Source organism: Schistocerca nitens, chromosome 3 (assembly GCF_023898315.1).
Source record: "Schistocerca nitens isolate TAMUIC-IGC-003100 chromosome 3, iqSchNite1.1, whole genome shotgun sequence".
Lineage (NCBI taxonomy): Eukaryota > Metazoa > Arthropoda > Insecta > Orthoptera > Acrididae > Schistocerca > Schistocerca nitens.
Genome location: NC_064616.1, coordinates 984,173,588 through 984,194,027, shown reverse-complemented (window position 1 = coordinate 984,194,027; position 20,440 = coordinate 984,173,588). Strand labels below are relative to the sequence as shown.

Genomic DNA, 20,440 nt, shown 5'->3' with positions numbered 1-20,440 from the left:
TTACAGTTACTCCCAAAACTCTCCTGAGGTGTTCTTTACGCAGGAACCACAGAAATAATTAGCACGAAATGGCTCACATAAGAATTAAAGTGAAAAAGAATTGTTTTGATTGTTGTATAGGGTCAGGATCATAACCATAGCACCTTGACTCATCATAAGTATCTTTAAAAAAGTCACTCAGTCTGGTGTTTCCAATTGCAACCCCTTTCACTGATCAATTATAATTTGAGGCACAAATTTGAGAGACCTTTCTCATTCACAAATTCTTATTAAAATTAACTGAACCATGCTGCAAAGCAATCTGGCTAACTCCACCATATGTTCATTAGTCCATGGTCCACCATCAATTTTCTCAAGTGCAAGTTGATAAATTTTCTCAACATTTTTGTACATTCAGGCAGTTGACGGAACTATGTTTATCACCAACTGACATGTCACCATTTTTGAAATAAGTAAACCACTCGTACACATTTTCACTAGGCATCATCTTTACAAGCCGCTTTCAACATCAAGTTTCTGCACTTTCTTTCTTGAAACAAACTTTCACAGCTGCTCTTAGTGGCCGCAAATCTACCATCTTAAGAAATGAGCAGAGAGCAGGACAACTGCAGCAAAAAGATCACTGTGGGCAATCAGAAACTTATCAGGTGACAATTGACAATACTGAAAGTGGCACGACATCTACTGGGAGATATGTCTACTATGCAACTTCTGTCCATGGCTGCACTATTTTGAGATTTTTTGGACAAGCCACATAATACAGTCAAGGCTGTTGATCTCCAGATTTGTGGACAATAATCCAAAATGCGTGTTTTACTTCTCGGAACAGATTTGCAACAGTGAACAACATTAATCACAAATCATTTGCACTATATCGCCTACAGTCACAGTGCAAGTAGAAATTCTTGGTGCACGTTTTCAAAGGATAAATGTGTAACACACCAGCCAACACCATTCAACGGAAGTGCAGTTAAACCTTTACAATATCACACAGAGGACTGCACCAGTAAATTGTTGTGAACCCAGTGCAGGCTCTAACAATACCACCACTTGCAAAGTAGGTTAGAAACCAGATTAATAATGTTGCTCACGCAGTATATGTTCGCTTTATCGAGCAACAACAGAGATATTGACTGTGGATGGTATCGTCAGAATGGAAATAATGAAGTCACTGTAAAAAAGTCATTAATTTTGGCACTTATCTTGAATGGATTCACACGTAGATTTCATTGAAGTTGTTATGGCTTATCTCGTTGATTCTAGGGAGATTCCACTTTGACTGCTAGAAGGTCCAGATCTGTATTTTAGCAATATCTGAAGACCTAACAATTTTTTTTTTTTCAGAAAATTCTTAATGATCAAACAGTCCCAGATCAGAACAATGGTATGGTAGAAACAATTTTTGACTTGGTGTTCACGATCCACATTTTTATTAAACTTCTTGTAAATTCACATATACTACTTCTTAATTGTCACATCAAGAAAACAGTTTTGTATCAATCTTCATATATTTAATTTCCACTTTAACCAAACAAGACTTGACTGTTCTTTTACAAAGTGAAATAACAACTTAACTTCTGCAAAGTGAAACAAAAACTGCTCTGTGCGCATTCGCGCCAAAACGGTTACACGTAAGTCAAAGATTATGATAGTCTCACAGAAATGAATACACACAAGAACCATATCACTGTAATATATCGATACATCTGAGTACCTATACATTAATAAAACCAAATGTGAATATTGTCACAAAAATATGTCTGTTACTTCGCAGAAAAGTAGTAAGATATTACTGGTATTGAGAACTGGGGTAATGGTCATGTAAATAAAGAACCATTACAAGGCGCTCCAAGTACGTCGAACCTCTGATGTTACCACACCCACTGTGAATAACACAAGATGCCACAGCAGTCACATTCAGCCTGCTTCCAGCAGTAATACTTGTCTGAGCAGGTAAATTCAAACATTGTTCTATGTGGATCCCAGGTATAACATTTCCAAGGAGTGAATTAACCTTTACAATGCAGCCAGAACTACAGGCAGCCTACGGCAGCATGAAAAACTGCCACCAACTAGTCACATCAAACGCTTGCCTCTTAACAGGTCACCTGCGGTAGACACTGTCATCACACCAACCTGCATCCAAGTTAAAGGGTTGCGAAACTCAACATCACACATCGCTGTATTGTAGATACCATCAAGTTCTGGCTCTAGAAATACTGCTATAGTTTCCACATCTACGGCAGAAAAATGGCATGATAAGGGCTGAGTGTGACAACATACACAAGGCATCACATTCACAAAGAGAGTGCTACCGCCATGGCCACCGTGTCATCTACTGAGCAGCGTCACTCGACAGTACGAAAACCTGCAAAGAACATGCTTATATGTTTCGTCCAAGTGTTTTATTGACCTTTCACACCTTATTGATTTATTAGCATAGCCACTAACTTCTTTGGACATTCTTTCAGTTGTATTATATACAGGCTCTCATGCCACTGTACATGGAGCATCCCTGGTTACGAAGTCTGTTCAAAAACTTCTATAACATTCGTTAATTTCACGCCATTGGTGTGTTGGAGCGAAATGCAGTTGGCGTCACTGCACACACCTGCATTTAATGTGTAATTTGTGTCCCACAATTTGTGAATGTGGAGATGGCAGAGTTAGGAGGAGGAATGCATCTGCATTAAATTTTGCATGAAACTCAAGAAAATCTTTACAGAGACACACCAAGTGATGCAGAAAGCCTATGGCGATGAGTGCTTAAGCCGTACTCGGTGATACGAACGGTTCAGATGGTCTAAAAATGGCTGGACAGAAGTTAAAGATGACCCTCATTCAGGATGTCAGTCTTCTAACTATGATGCTTATGTCAGAAATGTCAATGAAATTGTGAGCGTCAATCGAGGACTGACTGACCGAGAGTTTGGAGAAGAATGTAACATTTCAATTGGATCATATCATGAAATCCTGATGCAACATCTTCGAATTCATTGTGTTGCTGCCAAGTTCATCCCACAGCTCATGCGTCAAGACCAGAAAGACCTTCGCCTTGCAATCTGTGAAGAGCTTTCAGATCGCACAAATGAGAACAAAATGTTCCTTAAGAGAATCAAAACTGGTGATCAGATATGGTTCTACGGTTATGGTACTATCGTGACGTGCTGCGAAACTTGTGAGATAACTTGATGAGAAGGAAACTGCCTGATATGTGGTGAGACAATTCATGGCTCCATGGCTCTTTCATCATAACACAACCGCATGTTCATCCCTGTTGGTGCATGGCTATTGCACAAAAAAAGAAATCACTGTGCTGCCTCATCCTCCATACTCTCCAGACCTGACCCCTGCAGATTTATTTCCAAAGTTGAAATCCCCATTGAAAGGGTGAAGATTTGCGATGATGGATGAGATAAAAGAAAACTTCCAGACAGCACTTCACATGATCCAGGAAGTGGAAACAGCGATCGGAGTAATGTATCAATTGTGGAGCAGAATATTTCTAAGGAGCCCATGCACAGTAAGCAAAAGGTAAGTGTAGAAAAATTATGCAGACAACTTTCAGCATTTTTTGAACAGACCTCTTATTATCCATACTACATATCACTGTCCCTAAGAGCCACTAAAGCTGCTCTGTACATTCTTATTTTTCCACTTTTTTGTTAATGTACTGATGCCCACATATGGACACTAATTTCACCACTGTTCAGTGACAGTATAAGAAAATTACTACAAAAGGAAACCTGTGTAGCACATTCAAGTGAAGAAAATTCTTTGATCACAAACAGAAGTGTGATAAGTGTTCTATGAACTCAAAAGCTAGAGGTTATTTGCTAACCTCTTAAATTTTATACAATGTAAAACTAGTAGACTGATTGAAGTTGTCTGTCAAGATGTTTGTTCAACGTGTTGGCACGGAAATGGATGACAATAAAATGAAGTGTGAATGCTGAATTTGTCTTCTGGAATAACTTTGTTGATTATGTTAACATAATATCTACTCTTGACTGTTGCACAGATGTAAAAATTTCAGATACAGAAATGAATGAGCACGGACTGAAAAAGCTGAAGAAGATCAATAAAGGAATGACCATGAGTCAGGACAAATAATATTCATGTGAAGTCTAGTTTGCCTTCTTTCTACATGTGATCTACAGGGCTATAGATAGGGGGCAGGAAAAAAAATCATTATTTTTGCCAAATTTGGTGTTATTTTTTGCCAATTTAGTTATTAAGTTTGACAAATTACTTGTCAATTTTAATTTTTTGGCCAAATTCAGTGGCTTTTTGCCATTTTTGGTGTTTGTTTTTGCTAATTTTAGTGCTTTTCGCCACATCTGGCGGTGGTCTTTTTGCCAGATTGGGTGCTATTTTTTCCAAATTACTTTTTTGCTAAATTGGTGTTAGTTTTTTAACATTAGCTGGTATTTCCAGCTAAAGTCTCTGACTTTTGTTACCAGTTTGACTTTTTTGCCAAAATTGATGCTACTTTCATCGTCCCATCAATGTTCATTACATGGGAAATTAACTGGTATTTTAAAACTGAACACAGGCCTTAGCCTTGAGGAGATTAGAAGTCAAACCCCTACTTCAACGTTCAATAACATACAGTTATAAATCTGAGGATTGCAATTACTCATTTTCATAACATTTTTATCTGAAAAAATTTCATATTTACCAATGTCTCAAAAATCAACTTTGCGATATTTCATTAAAAACCTTTTAATTTTGTGTTTCTTCACAAAATTTTTCTATCTCGAGCTATAGGTGCCAGTGTTTCTTTAATTCCTGAAGGCCTTCGATGTAGTTCGTACTCACTGTCCACTAAACAAAATGCGTGCCTATGAAACCTTTGAACAGATTTGTGAATAGATCGAAAAATTCTCAGCAAACAATATTCAATGTCATTTTCAATGACAAGACACATTTAAAAAAAAAAAAAAAAAAAGAGAGAGAGAGCACCAGGCATGGGTCATGGACATGTGATAGAATCATTACTATTAACAGTATATTAATGATGGGGGAGATAATGTTCTACTTCTCCAGTAACGTTTCCAGACAATGAAGATGTGTATCGGGTTCATTAAAGGTAATCTGAAAATTATCACATAATGCATAGTGTTTTGTTAGGGATCTGTATTCAGTGCAAAGATTCCAACTGACAACATAAATGGAATGTATTCCACATAAATAGAAAAAAGAACCACATTTGGCAATACAGTAACGTCACTGGAATATGGGTATGATCTCAGTTTACTTCCGGAGTTCATTCACTGTGGCCAGGTTGTTTATTATACTGATAACAGCTTCTTGTGTCAAACTTCCTCCCATCAACATGACTCCTCCTTCCACAAGACGGTAATAACATACAGAGGAATATGCAGCAGCTTCATCTGTCAGCTGCTCTGTTTAGTTCAGTTACATGCTTTCCTATTAATTCTAGCACCCAATACATTGGCTGCTCCTGTCAATTCTTTGTAAAAGGTGGATGACACAATGTATATACCTGACTTTCTTCTCTGCCAAACCACTGTAGAAAACAGGTATGAGACTACAGAAATAGGAGCAGACATGACCTTGATCACCTCAGCACTCAAGACCACACACAACTTTTAATTGACAAATGATGTTTCTTGTATCAGAGTCCTAAAGACCCAATGACTAATGATTCAACACATATGAACAGTTAACTGTGAAATAACAGTGGTCATTTAAAAACATAACAGATCTGCACCCCCCCCCCCCCCCCATCGTTACATTTTGCACACCCAAATTTGTTAGAAGCTCATTTGTTTTGATCCTAAGAAGCACCACTGGCTATGGATGATGATTTTATACTTTTCTGGTAGATGAGTAACAGTGATGAAACATCTGAACTTAAAACCGGACTATCACACAGCAATAAGGCACTACCAAATGCTAAATGGTGTATCCAATAGGCTGGAAATAGGGTTGATACTGTATTTTTACAGTATTTCCTTTTCAGCGTGGACACACTACAGTTTAAAAGCAATATGACATTATGTAGTTGTTTCCAAATTCTAGAAAAGGTCACTTTTACAAAAGTGAACGAATTTTTTGCAAAAGAACAGATATCACAGTTTTGTTGCTACTTATTTTTATTTTCTTTAATTTAATTTGTATACATAATTTCTTCTGTAATACCTGCTCTCAGTTACAACAGAGAAAGTATTTTCTTAGAATTTAAGATTCTAAAGAGGCTTCTACAAAAGTCTCACACAAGAAGCTGACAAATGAAGTGTCACCATGCAGTGCTGCTTAAAGACAATGTGCTGTATCAAAGGAAATATTCATTTATCAGCACCTACATTAGATCTACTAAGTTTGTCACTGTACTTCTGGAATGTGCAGTTCAGGGATCTACGATCTCTCTGGAACAAGAGGGACAGAAATATGCATGCACTAAAGGATGGCCTAGCAACACCGTGACAACACAGCATACACACACAGGTGTTTGGAAAACCAGCTTTCACAAATAATGGTACTTACCATGTGTAGTGGCATACTGTTATGGTCCTTACATAATACTACTTAGGGGAGAAAGGAGCACATTTAGACAAATTTTAAATTATAATTTTTTCTTATGAAAGATGATATTTCATTTTTGTAATTAGTCCTATAAGTTACTATAGTTATCACAATATTCAAAAAGAGTAAAATTTTACATTCCACTTGAAGCATATCCTTGTTGACATGGGGCACTACTGAATGGTGAATGAGGTATCTTTTCGACACCTAGACACCAATGACTTTTTACTTACCAAATCTTTTGCTGCACTATTTATTTATTTATTTATTTACTCAAAGTGATTCAAGTTACAGAACGAGCTCATTTTGGTGATTTGCCATTGTCAAGTGTACGTTTTAGCTGGAACGACATGGTCCATATGTCATATTGTACTGTACTTGTCAGTTGTCTTTTTGTTATGAAATGGTCATGTTACTTATGTTTATTTTTTATTTGCATAATCTTATTAAGTTATTTTTTGACAGTATGTGACAGCTTTGGTTTTAGATTTTATTTTTTAATCAGCTAAAGATATATTTTATTGATGTAATAGGTCTACAAAATAGCTGTGTGTACAAATCCAATAACACTAAAGATATAAAATGCAAGAAAGATAAATAATAATACAATATAGCCTTATGAACATGTCTCCCAAGGGAGCAAAAACAAAAGAATAAATCAAGAGTTCATGTTAACGAAATTCATGTTAAGTGAAAAAACATATTTTAATATGTATACATGTACAGTAGTATAGTAATGCATAATAGCCTACAGTATATATCACTTTACTGCAGACTTGTAATACCATAAAGTGACTGTGAGAGCCAAAATTACACTATTTACTTGGAAAAAATTAAAGCATGGTTCACTGATGTTCACAGGAATGAAAGTATCTTGTAATTTCACAACCAATTGTAACTATAGCATCCGTATACCCAGTAGTGACATCAGATGTTGAAGCGAACCATTCTAAACTGCCCAAGGTTTTAGACATCTCCTGACAGGTAGTGGAACGGTATCTGTATTCGCCGCCTCACTTTCCGCTGATGACCTTTCTTGCATCTCTCTCACAGGTTTTGGCACATCAGATTACACAGAGGCACAAACAGCAACACTGTAGTCTGTACGAATGAATTCCTTGTAGCTAATCCCAGGGTTCACAACATCTCACAGAACTGTCCATTTCATCAGGTGAAGTGGCATCATCTAGCTTGTGCACATCTTGAGTGTTGCTATGCCTCCAGTTTCTTCTAAAGTACTTCTGTATGTGATGTGGCAACACCGAGTTCCAGGCTGTTGCAGTGGGTTTTACTGCATCAAGCAGATTCCAATTCAGGGTTGTAATAAGCTCTCTTCGCGAGAGAAATGCCTTGGTCCAACGGCTGAATGTGGCTTGTCACTTTTGGTGGAAAAAACTAAACCTTTCTGTTCCATTTCATCTAGAATCTTAAGCTTTACAAGTACATTTAGAGCTGTGTCTCCTCTTTGCCATGTTAGGTTCAGATCCTGCATGTTACGGGCAGCCCATATTTATGTTTTTAAAACAACGTAGCTTCTTGGACTTACTGATAACCCAGGGATGAAACTTCTCACTCGCATGCACATTACATACAATGAAAACAGTTACACACTGCTGCGTGCTCCAACGCAACACTTATAACTTTTTAACCCCAGGGTGCAATTTGGAGAAAGTTTGTAAAAAAGTCCAGTTCCGTCCATACCGAACACACAAGGCATACTTTTTCATCAATCGGTTGAATTACTGCCACCAGCTGTTCGCACATTTCTTCATCAAATTTATTTGCCTCACCACAAATTTATGCAGATGAAAACTGATGTCTTTTGGAACAGATACAACCAACCAGCAGAACAAATGAAGTCTTAAATGCCAATAGTTTTGCCAATCTCATTTGCTTTTGACTGAATCTTAAGGCCACTTAAAGGTATGTTAGATGCACGCATACGTTTGAACCATTCTAGCCATAATGTCTCAATCTGTTTATACTCAGCACTACGAAGTCATTTAAATTTGTTTCTGGAACCTGCTGCAGCAGGTAAAAGTATATTTGGGAATTCCAAACTGCTCTGCAATTGCTGTTTTCTTTGTAATATGGTCCATTTCATCTAAACCTTAAGCTTTAGTAGTACATTTAGAGCCATCTCTTTCCTCTTTGCCATGTTTCACGTGCTACCGTTTCTAGATTTTTATTCAGTATTCTAACTCAATCTGGCTATGACTCAAAGAACATCTGGCACTGACTATGTTTCCAATTGTTAATGCAAACATTATTGAATTTATTTAAATTTACTGTACACGCTGATTGTTGAGGCGATAATTGCAGCTGCAAATCTACAATACACTAGAAATGAGTCAACAATGGGTAGTTAGCTTTGTTGTTACATTTCTTGCATTCGTTTTAGAAAAAATTAATACTTAAGAATATTGTTAACATCAGAAGCTTGTGTTACAATGAAATTTAATTATTCTATGGACTGAAAGATTTCACAAGTCATCTTAACCCATGAAACTTCCCATAAGAACTGTTATATTCCTGCTGGGGCCAATATTTTTTTCGCGTTAACTGCGAGCAAGTTCACACTAATGAGGTTTTATTATTATTGTTGTTGTTGTAGCAGTAGCAGCAATAATAATAATAATAATAACAAAGCTGGCCACAGGAATTTTACTTTGTAATTTTTGTCTTCTTACCCTTATCCTTGCCCTACAAATAAGACATTTTTTCCTGTGAACTTCAAGGGTTCACAATTTTTATGTAGTCTAAATCATTATTTAAGTCCATATTTTTAGAATCAGATGTATCTTGTAGAACTTCACTACCTTCACTATCAGAGACTTCATGAAATATAAATTTTCTTGTAACCTTGTACCTGATTTTTTTTGTTCATTTTTCAGATTTCACTTAATTTTCCTTAAACTCGCTCTTCACTTTTTTCCAGCTTTTAAAGGTATCCTGGTTCAATTCATTTTAGTTAATATTATTGATATCTTCCTGTTCTCCTCCCAGTATTACTTTTTGGTGCTGCCTTTCAAAATAGCCAGACGTCATGTGAGCTTCATTTGTGCTTGCCTATAGGTCACTGATTTTTACATTGTAGGCTTACAACTACAGCTCAAAACCATTGGATTTTCTTTGCTTGTGTTAGGTTCACATTCAAATGTGGAGTTCACTTCAACACACAAGAACCAACTAAAACAGATGGGTTGCTTATTTAGCCTTCTGCAAAACCATTTGAATGAACAGCTTGTCCACAATAGCCAAAAAAATTATATAACATCTGCTTTATTAAAAGCTGTTGCTCTTTATTTGCTATTTTTTCAGGTTTTTGCAAGGTGAGCTGCTGATACTGGCTCATGAAACCCCTGATGCAATCTATTCCAGCTATTTTATTTACATCCCAACTACTCTGCATGCTTGGACAGGCATTTTGCATATTCATAAGTCAGTCCATGGTTCATATCTTTAACTTCTAATACTGTTAATTGCAAAGCTTACGATCTTCATCTGCAGTGAAAACTAGTTGATTTGTATAATTTTAGTGATGGTATTTGTTTAGTGTCAGCTTAATATCCATGCATTGCTATTTCTCAAGCTGTCAAAGCGGAATAGAGAACTCGAAATAGATATGCACCAGTTCTATGAGATGGCATGCTTCCATGGCATTTCCACATCTACATCCATACTCCGCTAGCCAACTGACAGTGTGTGGCGGAGGGTACCTTGAGTACCTCAATCAGTTCTCCCTTCAATTCCAGTCTCGTACTGTTCGTGGAAAGAAAGATTGTCGGTATGCCTCTGTGTGGACTCTAATCTCTCTGATTTTACCCTCATGGTCTCTTCGCAGGATATTGTATATAAGAGGGAGCAATAAATTGCTCGACTCCTCGGTGAAGGTATGTTCTCGAAACTTCAACAAAAGCCCGTACCAAGCTACTGAGCATCTCTCTTGCAGAGTCTTCCACTGGAGTTTATCTATCATCTCCGTAACAGTTTCACGATTACTAAATGATCCTATAACGAAGCGTGCTGTTCACCATTGGATCTTCTCTATCTCTTCTATCAACCCTATCTGGTATGGATCCCACACCAGTGAGCAGTACTCAAGCAGTGGGGAACAAGTGTACTGTAACCTACTTCCTTTGTTTTTGGACTGCATTTCCTTAGGATTCTTCCAATGAATCTCAGCCTGGCATTTGCTTTACCGATGATTAATTTTGTATGGTCATTGCATTTTAAATCACTCCTAATGCCTACTGTCACATAATTTATGGAATTAACTGCTTCCAGTTGCTGATCTGCTATATTGTAGCTAAATGATAAAGGATCTTTCTTTCTATGTATTCGCAGCACATTACACTTGTCTACATTGGGATTCAATTGCCATTCCCTGCACCATGCGTCAATTCGTTGCAGATCCTCCTGCATTTCAGTACAATTTTTCCATTGTTACAACCTCTCGATATACCACAGCATCATCCACAAAAAGCCTCAGTGAACTTCCGATGTTATCCACAAGTTCATTTACATATATTGTGAATAGTGATGGTCCTGTGACACACCCCTGCGGCACACCTGAAATCACTCTTACCATGGAAGACTTCTCTCCATTGAGAATGACATGCTGAATTCTGTTATCTAGGAACTCTTCAATCCAATCACACAGTTGGTCTGATAGCCCATATGCTCTTACTTTGTTCATTAAACGACTGTGGGGAACTGTATCAAATGCCTTGCGGAAGTCAAGAAACACGACATCTATGTGGGAACCTGTGTCTATGGCCCTCTGAGTATCGTGGACGAATAGAGCAAGGTGGGTTTCACACGATCGGCTTTTTTCAAAACCCATGCTGATTCCTACAGAGTAGATTTCTAGTCTCCAGAAAAGTCATACTCGACCATAATACGTGTTCAAAAATTCTACAACTGATCGACGTTAGAGATATAGGACTATAGTTCTGCACATCTGTTCGACGTCCCTTCTTGAAAACGGGGATGACCTGTGCCCTTTTCTTCCAATCCTTTGGAACGCTACGCTCTTCTAGAGACCTACGGTACACCGCTGCAAGAAGGGGGCAAGTTCCTCCGCATACTCTGTATAAAATCTAACAGGTATCCCATCAGGTCCAGCAGCCTCTTGTCTTGAGCAATTTTAATTGTTTTTCTATCCCTCTGTCATCTATTTCAATATCTACAATTTTGTCATATGTGCGACAACCTAGAGAAGGAACTACAGTGCAGTCCTCCTATGTGAAACAGCTTTGGAAAAAGACATTTAGTATTTCGGCCTTTAGTCTGTTATCCACTGTTTCAGTACAATTTTGGTCACAGAATGTCTGGACATTTTGTTTTGATCCACCTACCACTTTAACATAAGACCAAAATTTCTTAGGATTTTCTGCCAAGTCAGTACATAGAACTTTACTTTCGAATTCGTTGAATGCCTCTCACATAGCCCTCCTCACATTACATTTTGCTTCATGTAATTTTTGTTTGTCTGCAAGGCTTTGGCTATGTTTATGTTTGCTGTGAAGTTTTGCTTCTGCAGCAGTTTTCTAACTCTGTTGTTGTACCACAGTGGCTCTTCTCCATCTCTTACTATCTTGCTTGGCACATACTCATCTAATGCATATTGACGATGGTTTTGAGCTTTGTCCACTGATCCTCAACACTGCCTGTACTTGAGACAAAACTTTTGTGTTGAGCCGTCAGGTACTCTGAAATCTGCTTTTTGTCACTTTTGCTGAACAGAAAAATCTTCCTACTTTTTGTAATATTTATATTTACAGCTGAAATCACCAATGCTGTAACCGCTTTATGATCGCTGATTCCCTGTTCTGCGTTAACTGTTTCAAATAGTTCGGGTCTGTTTGTCACCAGAAGGTCTAATATGTTATCGCCACGAGTCGGTTCTCTGTCTAGCTGCTCAAGGTAGTTTTCAGATAATGCACTTAAAAAATTTAAATGGATTCTTTATCCCTGCCACTCGTTATGAATGTTTGAGTCTCCCAGTCTATATCTGGTAAATTAAAATCTCCGCCCAAAACTATAACATGGTCGGGAAATCTAAGTATTTTCCAAATTTTCCTTCACATGTTCTGCCACAACAGCTGCTGGGCCAGGGGGCCTACTGAGACATCCAATTACCATGTTTGAGCCTGCTTTAACCGTGACCTTCACCCAAATTATTTCACATTTCAGATCTCCATCAATTTCTTTCAATACTATTGCACTTATTGTCGCTATAAACACACCTCCCCCTTCACTGTCCAGCCTGTCTCTGCAGTATACATTCCAATCTGAGTTTTGAATTTCATTACTGTTTACATCTGATTTCAGCCAACTTTCTGTCCCTAGTACTATGTGGGCATTGTGACCATTTATTAATGAGAGCAGTTCTGGGACCTTTCTATAGATGCTCCTGCAGTTTGCTATTACCACATCAATATTGTCATTCCCTGTTGCGTTTTGCCTACTGCTACCTTGTCGCATCTCAGTGGGCGTCTTGTCGGGCCTCGGGAGGGAGTTCTCTAACCTAAAACACCCACATGTGCATTCCACACGTACTCCGCTACCCTTGTAGCTGCTTCCTGCGTGTAGTGCACGCCTGAACTATTCAGGGGGACCCTACATTTCTCCACTTGATAGCGGAGGTCGAGAAATTTGCACCCCACATCTCTGCAGAATCATCCGAACCTCTGGTTTAAGCCTTCGACTCTGCTCCAAACCAGAGGAGTGCGATCGGTTCTGGGAACAACACTACAAATAGTTAGCTCAGATTCCACCCCATGAGCGTGGCTTTCCGCCTTCACCAACTCCGCCAACCACCTGTATGAACTGAGGATGACCTCTGAACCCAGACGGCAGGAGTCATTGGTGCCGACATGAGCAACAATTTGCAGTCAGGTGCACCCAGTGCTCTCTATCACTGCTGGCAGGGCCACCTCCAAATCTCGGATGAGACCCCAGGCAAGCAGACAGAGTGAACACTGGCCTTCTTCCCCAACCTTTCTACTATTTATTAAAGTGGCTCAATCACCCACCTAACATTGGAGTTCCCAATCACTAATAAACCCCTCCCCCCGTGTGCCTGCTCGGACCTAGCCGAAGGAGTGCCCATATGTCCACTCACAGGCAGAGTGGGCGATGCCAAATGGCCAGCCTCCACATTGACCCTCCACCTTGTGCGACGCGAACACTGTTGAACCTGCCACTCATGTTGGAGAGGGTGGCCCAACTGTGCCTGTGAAGATGTCTCAACAGCAGGGACTGTGGGTGAAGCATGTAACACCTGGGGTGTACCATGCAATGCACCAGACTCCCCGCTGCCACTATACTCTGAGGCAGCAGCCTGAAGACGGCTGACCGTGGTCATCAGCACATTCAGCTGTTCGCGAACAGTGGCGAGCTGCTCCTGCGTCCGTACACAGCGGTCACACATCCTATCCATCCTAAGAAATCAACAGTTTACTGTGGAGTGTTAAGTAATCAACTTTTAACTAGACTGCCAATTCACTAAAGGCAGCTGATAGCTGACTAAACTGTAGTTACTAGACACTTCTTGTTGGAAACAATGAAAATAAGCACTAACTGTCTCTGACTGTATTCAAAGCACGAAATCTATGGAACACTATTAATAGTACTCAAAAAAATTTGCAATTTTTTCTTCACTCTCCCCTTATTACAACACACTGTTTTTTCAAGTTCACACCACATTACCCAATTCTAAAAGAAAAAACTTATTTTGCACCTATTATGCCATATAATGATATATTATTGCTGAAATAAGTTATGTAGATAGTCTGGGGACACACTTCAACTCTAAATGGTTTCCTGAAATCTGCATGTGCAGCCATTAAAGATAAAGCACTGTTGCTTCCTTCAGATAGGTGTTTAAAGTGGTTTATGGAATAATTAGATGTAGAATGTTATAAGCTGAGTGTATAAATTTCATTTGTCTCAAAATTAGGTAGCAAAAATGCACTCTTGGAACAGAACTGAGCTTTTACTTTTCCCACCACGAAACAACATTTATTGAAGACCAACACTCTTGTGAATAATAATGGAGGGAAATCCATTGTCAGCTATTTTCCTGTTGTGGCCAGTTAAACAGAAGTGCCAGTTGTGAGAAATTCTAACTGTTGAAAGGTGTCCCTAATTGAAAAGAGGACACACATCACCAGGTTTTCGTTGGTTGAATGACTGGGGGTAAGGGACTAAACAGTGAGGTCATAAGTCCCTCGCACCATGTTTCGGAGTACCCCTGTTGGAATCAGTTCAAAGGCCAGAGAAGGAAAAATAGCATATGACACCCAATAAAACTGGACCTACCAACACACTGTGGTGTTCAAAATTACCTCTGGGCTGAGGAACCATTCCTTTACATGATAGCATACATCAAATATGGGTCTAAGGCCTTAATGAGTGTCTATGACAATGCACTGCTCTGAGGGGAGTCCATTAGTACTTTGTGTTCACAACCTAACCTACTCCAACCTAACCATCCTCAGACAGGTATTCAGGATCCCGGCAGCAAGATGACATGCCACACAAGTGATCTTCCAATGTCTGTGGTACAGCCTGTACATAGTCCATGGGGCTCTTAAAAATTCCACACACGTATGCAACAATCAAAAACTAAAGAATTCGTTAGCAAAATTTCTGACAAAGTGCACTGATGGCCCCAATTTTATAAAAGGTTAGACTTCTGTGGTATGTCTTATCAAGATAGGACGAACTAATTAAATTAACACTTTATAAATCTTTAGATTAAAAGAATGCATGAGAATGTACCAAAATTGAGGACAATTTAATGATAATATCATAACTTAACTGTACTAATATGCACATCATCATAATACTTAAACTAACAGAGAATCATACAGAACATGCTCTAACCACCCAAGACACTTGTTTGGATCAGTGTGCACAACAAACTGTTGAAGAAAACAAACAAAACCTGTTACAGTAGGAAACTAAAAATTCTGAAACTTATTACCCAAAATTTCTATTAAATACCACCACCATACAATGATATGATCTGTGTTACACTAATTTGTATCACATAATTATCTTAGGCTTCACTTCGGAATAAATAACTACTTCCATACAATGATATTTTTTTTGTAAATGTGTTGAAAAATTCTCACCCATAATATATGGATCATCAATCAGTGGGTAGAAGAAGTCCGTCGTCTGTAGCAAAAATAGTCCATGTCGGGGAAGAGTAATTACAGCTGAGTCTAAACCTGCATCTGAAATAAATTTCATTATATAAATGAGAAAATGAGAAATATGATTTTTAGAAAGCACTTTGCAACAAATTATCAATGGTGATAAATCAAGACAGCACAATCTGCACAAACATTTAAGACACCAATGCAGGTGCGAGTCATGTACTGATACAAATGGTAGAGAAAGTTTTAACCCCTGTCTGATATGTGCTGCCTATCCTAAGACTGATATGTCATTAGCCAGCTGATTCCGAATGAAGAAAGATGAAGGTTAACATCCCACTGATGATCTCATTTCAGAGCGCCCAAACCCTCTGCCATACACTAGACAGCTTGCGGAGTATATGTACTATCGTTTGTGGAAATTGCAACATCAAGTAAAAGCATGAATTCAATTTATTTAATACCACAGGTTAGGTACATGAGAAGTAACAAATGATTAACCTTTCAAATCTGTACATGTCCTTTGAGCCCTACTATTCAGTATGACGTGTGGCCACCATTCATTGCAAATAGAGCAGCTATATGCCATGGCATTGAATCAGTAAGGTTCTGAATACATTCCTGAGGGATTTCCTCCACACAGTTTGTATCCGAGCCCACAAATCTGTGACACCAGTTACTGGTGGACTGTGATGCACCAGGTGTCTACCAACCATATCCCAGACACGTTCGATGGGCGACATATCTGGCGAACATGCAGGCCAGGGAAGCAATGGTACCCATCACTCTTTGAACAAGGCCTGTACATTCCTCACAACATGTGGCCGGGCATTGTCCTGTTGAAATGCGGCCTGTGGAGATGCCTGAAGCAGTGGGGTTCCTCAGGCACCACAACCTCCATTAGGTACCAGTTGCTGCTCAAAGTGCCCGCAATACACATGACGCAGGATCGGTTGTTGTAACCAAGGACGCCCCAAACCATCACACCAGGTGTTTGTCCGCTATGCCGCTCCACAATGCAGCCCTCCAGGTTGCGCTCACCACAGTACCGCCGGACACACATGTGACCATCACGGTAGGGCATGTTGAAGCAAGACTCATCTGAAAAGATTACGTGTTTCCACTCAGCAGCCCAGTGACAGTGTTCACATGACCATTGCAGTTGAAGGAGCTTGTGGTTTCTGGACAATGGAAGCTGACGTAATGGCATGCATGCAACCAGTCCAACCTGCAGCAGACGGCAACGAACAGTCGATGCAGGCAAGTTTGCACCTGTTGCAGTGTTCCAGCAATGAGCCAACATGTGGATTACAGTCTGTGATGGCCATGCGGACAAGATAACAGTCATCCCATGCCGTGGTCGTGTTCCGTGGTCGAGTTCCCACTCATCGCTGCGTATGACCTTCCTCTATCCACTGCTTCCAGACACATGACTGTCGTAGCAGTAGGCCATGTGCAAGCCAAAATGTCACAGTATGACAACCCTGTTTCCAGGAGACCAATCATTCTGCCCCATTCGAACTCGCTCACATGCTGATATAGCTCCCTTTGATGTCAACGAGGCATATTGGCACTCAATGTATTGTTTCCACCTTGTGACAGCTCTGCACTGAGTACACTAGGCACAACACCGACCCTGTCTGACCGACATGAGAGGGCTCTGCTCGGCCTACGTGTACCCCATCTCGCTGCAAAACATATCACATATTGCTTGCACACCCGTCGCCACTTTCACAAAGTGTGGCACTATTCGGGTCATCCCTTCTCGGTGTTGCACTTTGCACAAACGGCAGTGTATTTTGATGTGGGACTGGGTAGTTCATTTTCAGAGGAACTAATTATCCATGCATTCACCTTCGAGTTATTTAAGACAACAATAAAAAATCTAAGAATGAGTGGCTGGACAGTGACTTTAATTTCACTCTTCTGAATACACTTTATATTTAGATTTAAATGTTGACTAATCTGAAACTTTGTGTTACAATAACACAGTGTAAAGAAGTTTAAAGTGTTACTACCAATACACCACAAATAAAAACACCAATAGCATAGGTCATGATCATAAAAAGTAATAATGGAAACTTCCTGAACTGATAGAACACAATGATTTCACTAAAAAGCTAAAGTGGAGCTGCCCAAGAAATTTCATACAGTGAATAAATAAATTACAGGAATTATAACTCCTTTACAAGTAGTTAATTTTATTTTTAATGATAAAAGTTCTTCACAGTCTACTAACAGTCTTAGAGGGTCAGTTCTGATAAGGACTGTCTCATTAGGTACTTCGCTACAATTCAGATTGAATAAATTAGAAACAAAACTAGCTGTTTCTTTGTTGTAGGAAGCACACCGATATACTTAAGTGAATTAGAAACAATACAAAATCTCAGTCAGGATGTCTAGCCTGATATTTGACTTCAACACCTACCAAATGCAGGTCCAGTGATTAACTTCATCCTCGCATTTTGTAATATGGAACTGGGATATGTAACAAACTTTCAGCACTTAGAGAAGGCCAGATCTTGGAAAGCTGATTAACATAAAACCCACTGGTGGTGATTGCATACAACGCCTGAGTTATGTTCAATAGGATTTTGTGTCATTTCTCACGCAGCCTTCATAGATTCTAGAGGTGGGTAACTAGTGTGTTGTATTTCTTTCCCTTCTAAGGACACAATACTACAATAATATTTAAATCTGGCATCTACAGAGTTCAGAGGACACATTTCATTTCACAAGAAAATCAATGAATTTTAAGATTAGTGACTTTTCTGGTGTTATGGATACCACAGGCATGTGAATTGATGAAGTTGTTGGTTAATGTTGAACAATCCATGCAAATAATAATCCTATGATGGCCAAGTATTAACAAAGAAACAACTGCCCCAACAAATAAATCAAAGATGTTTAAGTACTTCATTTCATCTGGGATGTGGATAATACTGGCTGAAGAATACATAAGTCATGTGGATTTCATCTCAGCAGCCTTGGGAAACAATTTCTCCCAAATAAACAGGAAAATATCAACACACATCTTCAAGCCCACAAGTGTTTGGATCAGATTAAATTCAATTTTCGTTCCATACACCCAAAAATCAGATTATTCTCATTGGGATGGAGCATGTCAGAAATTTAAAAAAATTGAATATCATACTCACTTCCCTGATCATCTGTCAGGTGATTGTCAAGAATACATTAAACTGGAACTGCTAATATTTACAGAATTAAAACACTTTCAGACAAACGCAGTTACGCACTTTTAATAAATTTATCAAACACAAAATACCTAATCTTGACTGTTGCAACTAAGTGCTGTCAAAACTGAAATCTAAAATATGTTTTTACTTAAGCTGGTCTAACAGTCCCTCTTAAGATACTCATCTACAGAGTAGGAGTTGCCTATCAGAAAGTCTTTCAAACACTGTTTAAACTGTGCTTTATCTGAAAACAAGTCTAATGGTTGCTGGCAGTTCACTGAAAATGTGTGTTCCTGAATATTGGAGCCCTTTTTTAGACCAAGGTAAGTGATTTTAGCTCTTTACGTAGAATGTTCTTATTCCTTGTAACATGTAATTAATTCCCTATCAGATGAAGATTAATTGCTTACTGCACAGGTATTTCACAGCAACACCCTTTGTTTCCTGTTAGGTAGGACTAAAAATTTTGCTGCACCGCCAGTGACATCACAATATTATAACTTACTTAAGAGAATGTTGTGATTCACACAGTCAAAGGCTTTCAACAGATCACAGAAAGTGCCAGTAGCCTCTAACCTGCTATCTAATGAATTAAGAACATTCTCACTGTACTCGTAAAAAGACTTCTCTATACTGGAACAAAGAAGGAGCCCAAACTGTGACTAGGACAATATTAAATAACTTTCAACAGTTACTTAACTAGTACTATGCCATTTTAAATAGCTTGTTGGAACCTGAAAAATGATGTTCAGTGTACACAGATTAAAGATATTAGGAATCAGTTGGTCGTCACAATGAAAATGAAAACACTGATACTTATAATACGTAATGCACAATAAATTAGGGCCTGGTGTTTCTGGCAGAAAACTATTAAGTAACTGTCCACATAAGTGTTCCGAGCACTGACTGAAGCACAATATGTTTCACTGGGGACTGCCAGGATACTACACTGCATATAAATTTTGCAGGACTGATGAACGACATGCTATTGCTCGAGTCTAGCGAAAGACAATTTACCACATAATTTTATTGACAAATCTAGGAATTTAAATAATAACTCTTTCAAATATTGTGTAAGAGGAATCAAATTATAGTCTGGGAGACGAGTCTTCGGTGCTAGAGCTCAGTAGTGGTTTTACGCTGCCTAGCAACCACAGGTAGCCAGATAACAAGGGACTGCACTTTAACAGGTAGCAGAAGCCATGTTGCCACTCTGTAAATATCATGCACACATGCCTGAAAGTACCAGTGAGTGTCATTTGCAGCCGATTCTGTTGTTTCATCTTTTGCCTGAATAGTTCAGTTCGTAGTTAATTTTGTTTTTAGTGTTTATTTGCTTCTGTTTTGTTTTAAACAATGCCTACATGATGAGTAGTGACAGCCCAACATGTAAAGTGAAACAGAAAAAGAAATTTGTGCTACACATCCAGGGCCATGAATTCATGTGTTTGGTGAAGCACTACTTTAAGAAAGAAAAGGAGAAAGGATGAGTCTGTACTTCTTGTTGTGCAGGTTCTT

General features: G+C 38.9%; 1 protein-coding gene across 1 annotated transcript in view; it reads right to left on the bottom strand.

Moving 5' to 3' along the window:
- Positions 1-20,440, bottom strand: part of LOC126249049 (selenide, water dikinase 1-like) — a 164,276-nt gene that overhangs the window by 97,392 nt on the left and 46,444 nt on the right. Inside the window, exon 2 of the mRNA XM_049950677.1 lies at positions 15,699-15,803. Within this exon, the coding sequence (XP_049806634.1) occupies positions 15,699-15,803 (105 nt within the window). The remainder of the gene's footprint in view (positions 1-15,698; positions 15,804-20,440) is intronic.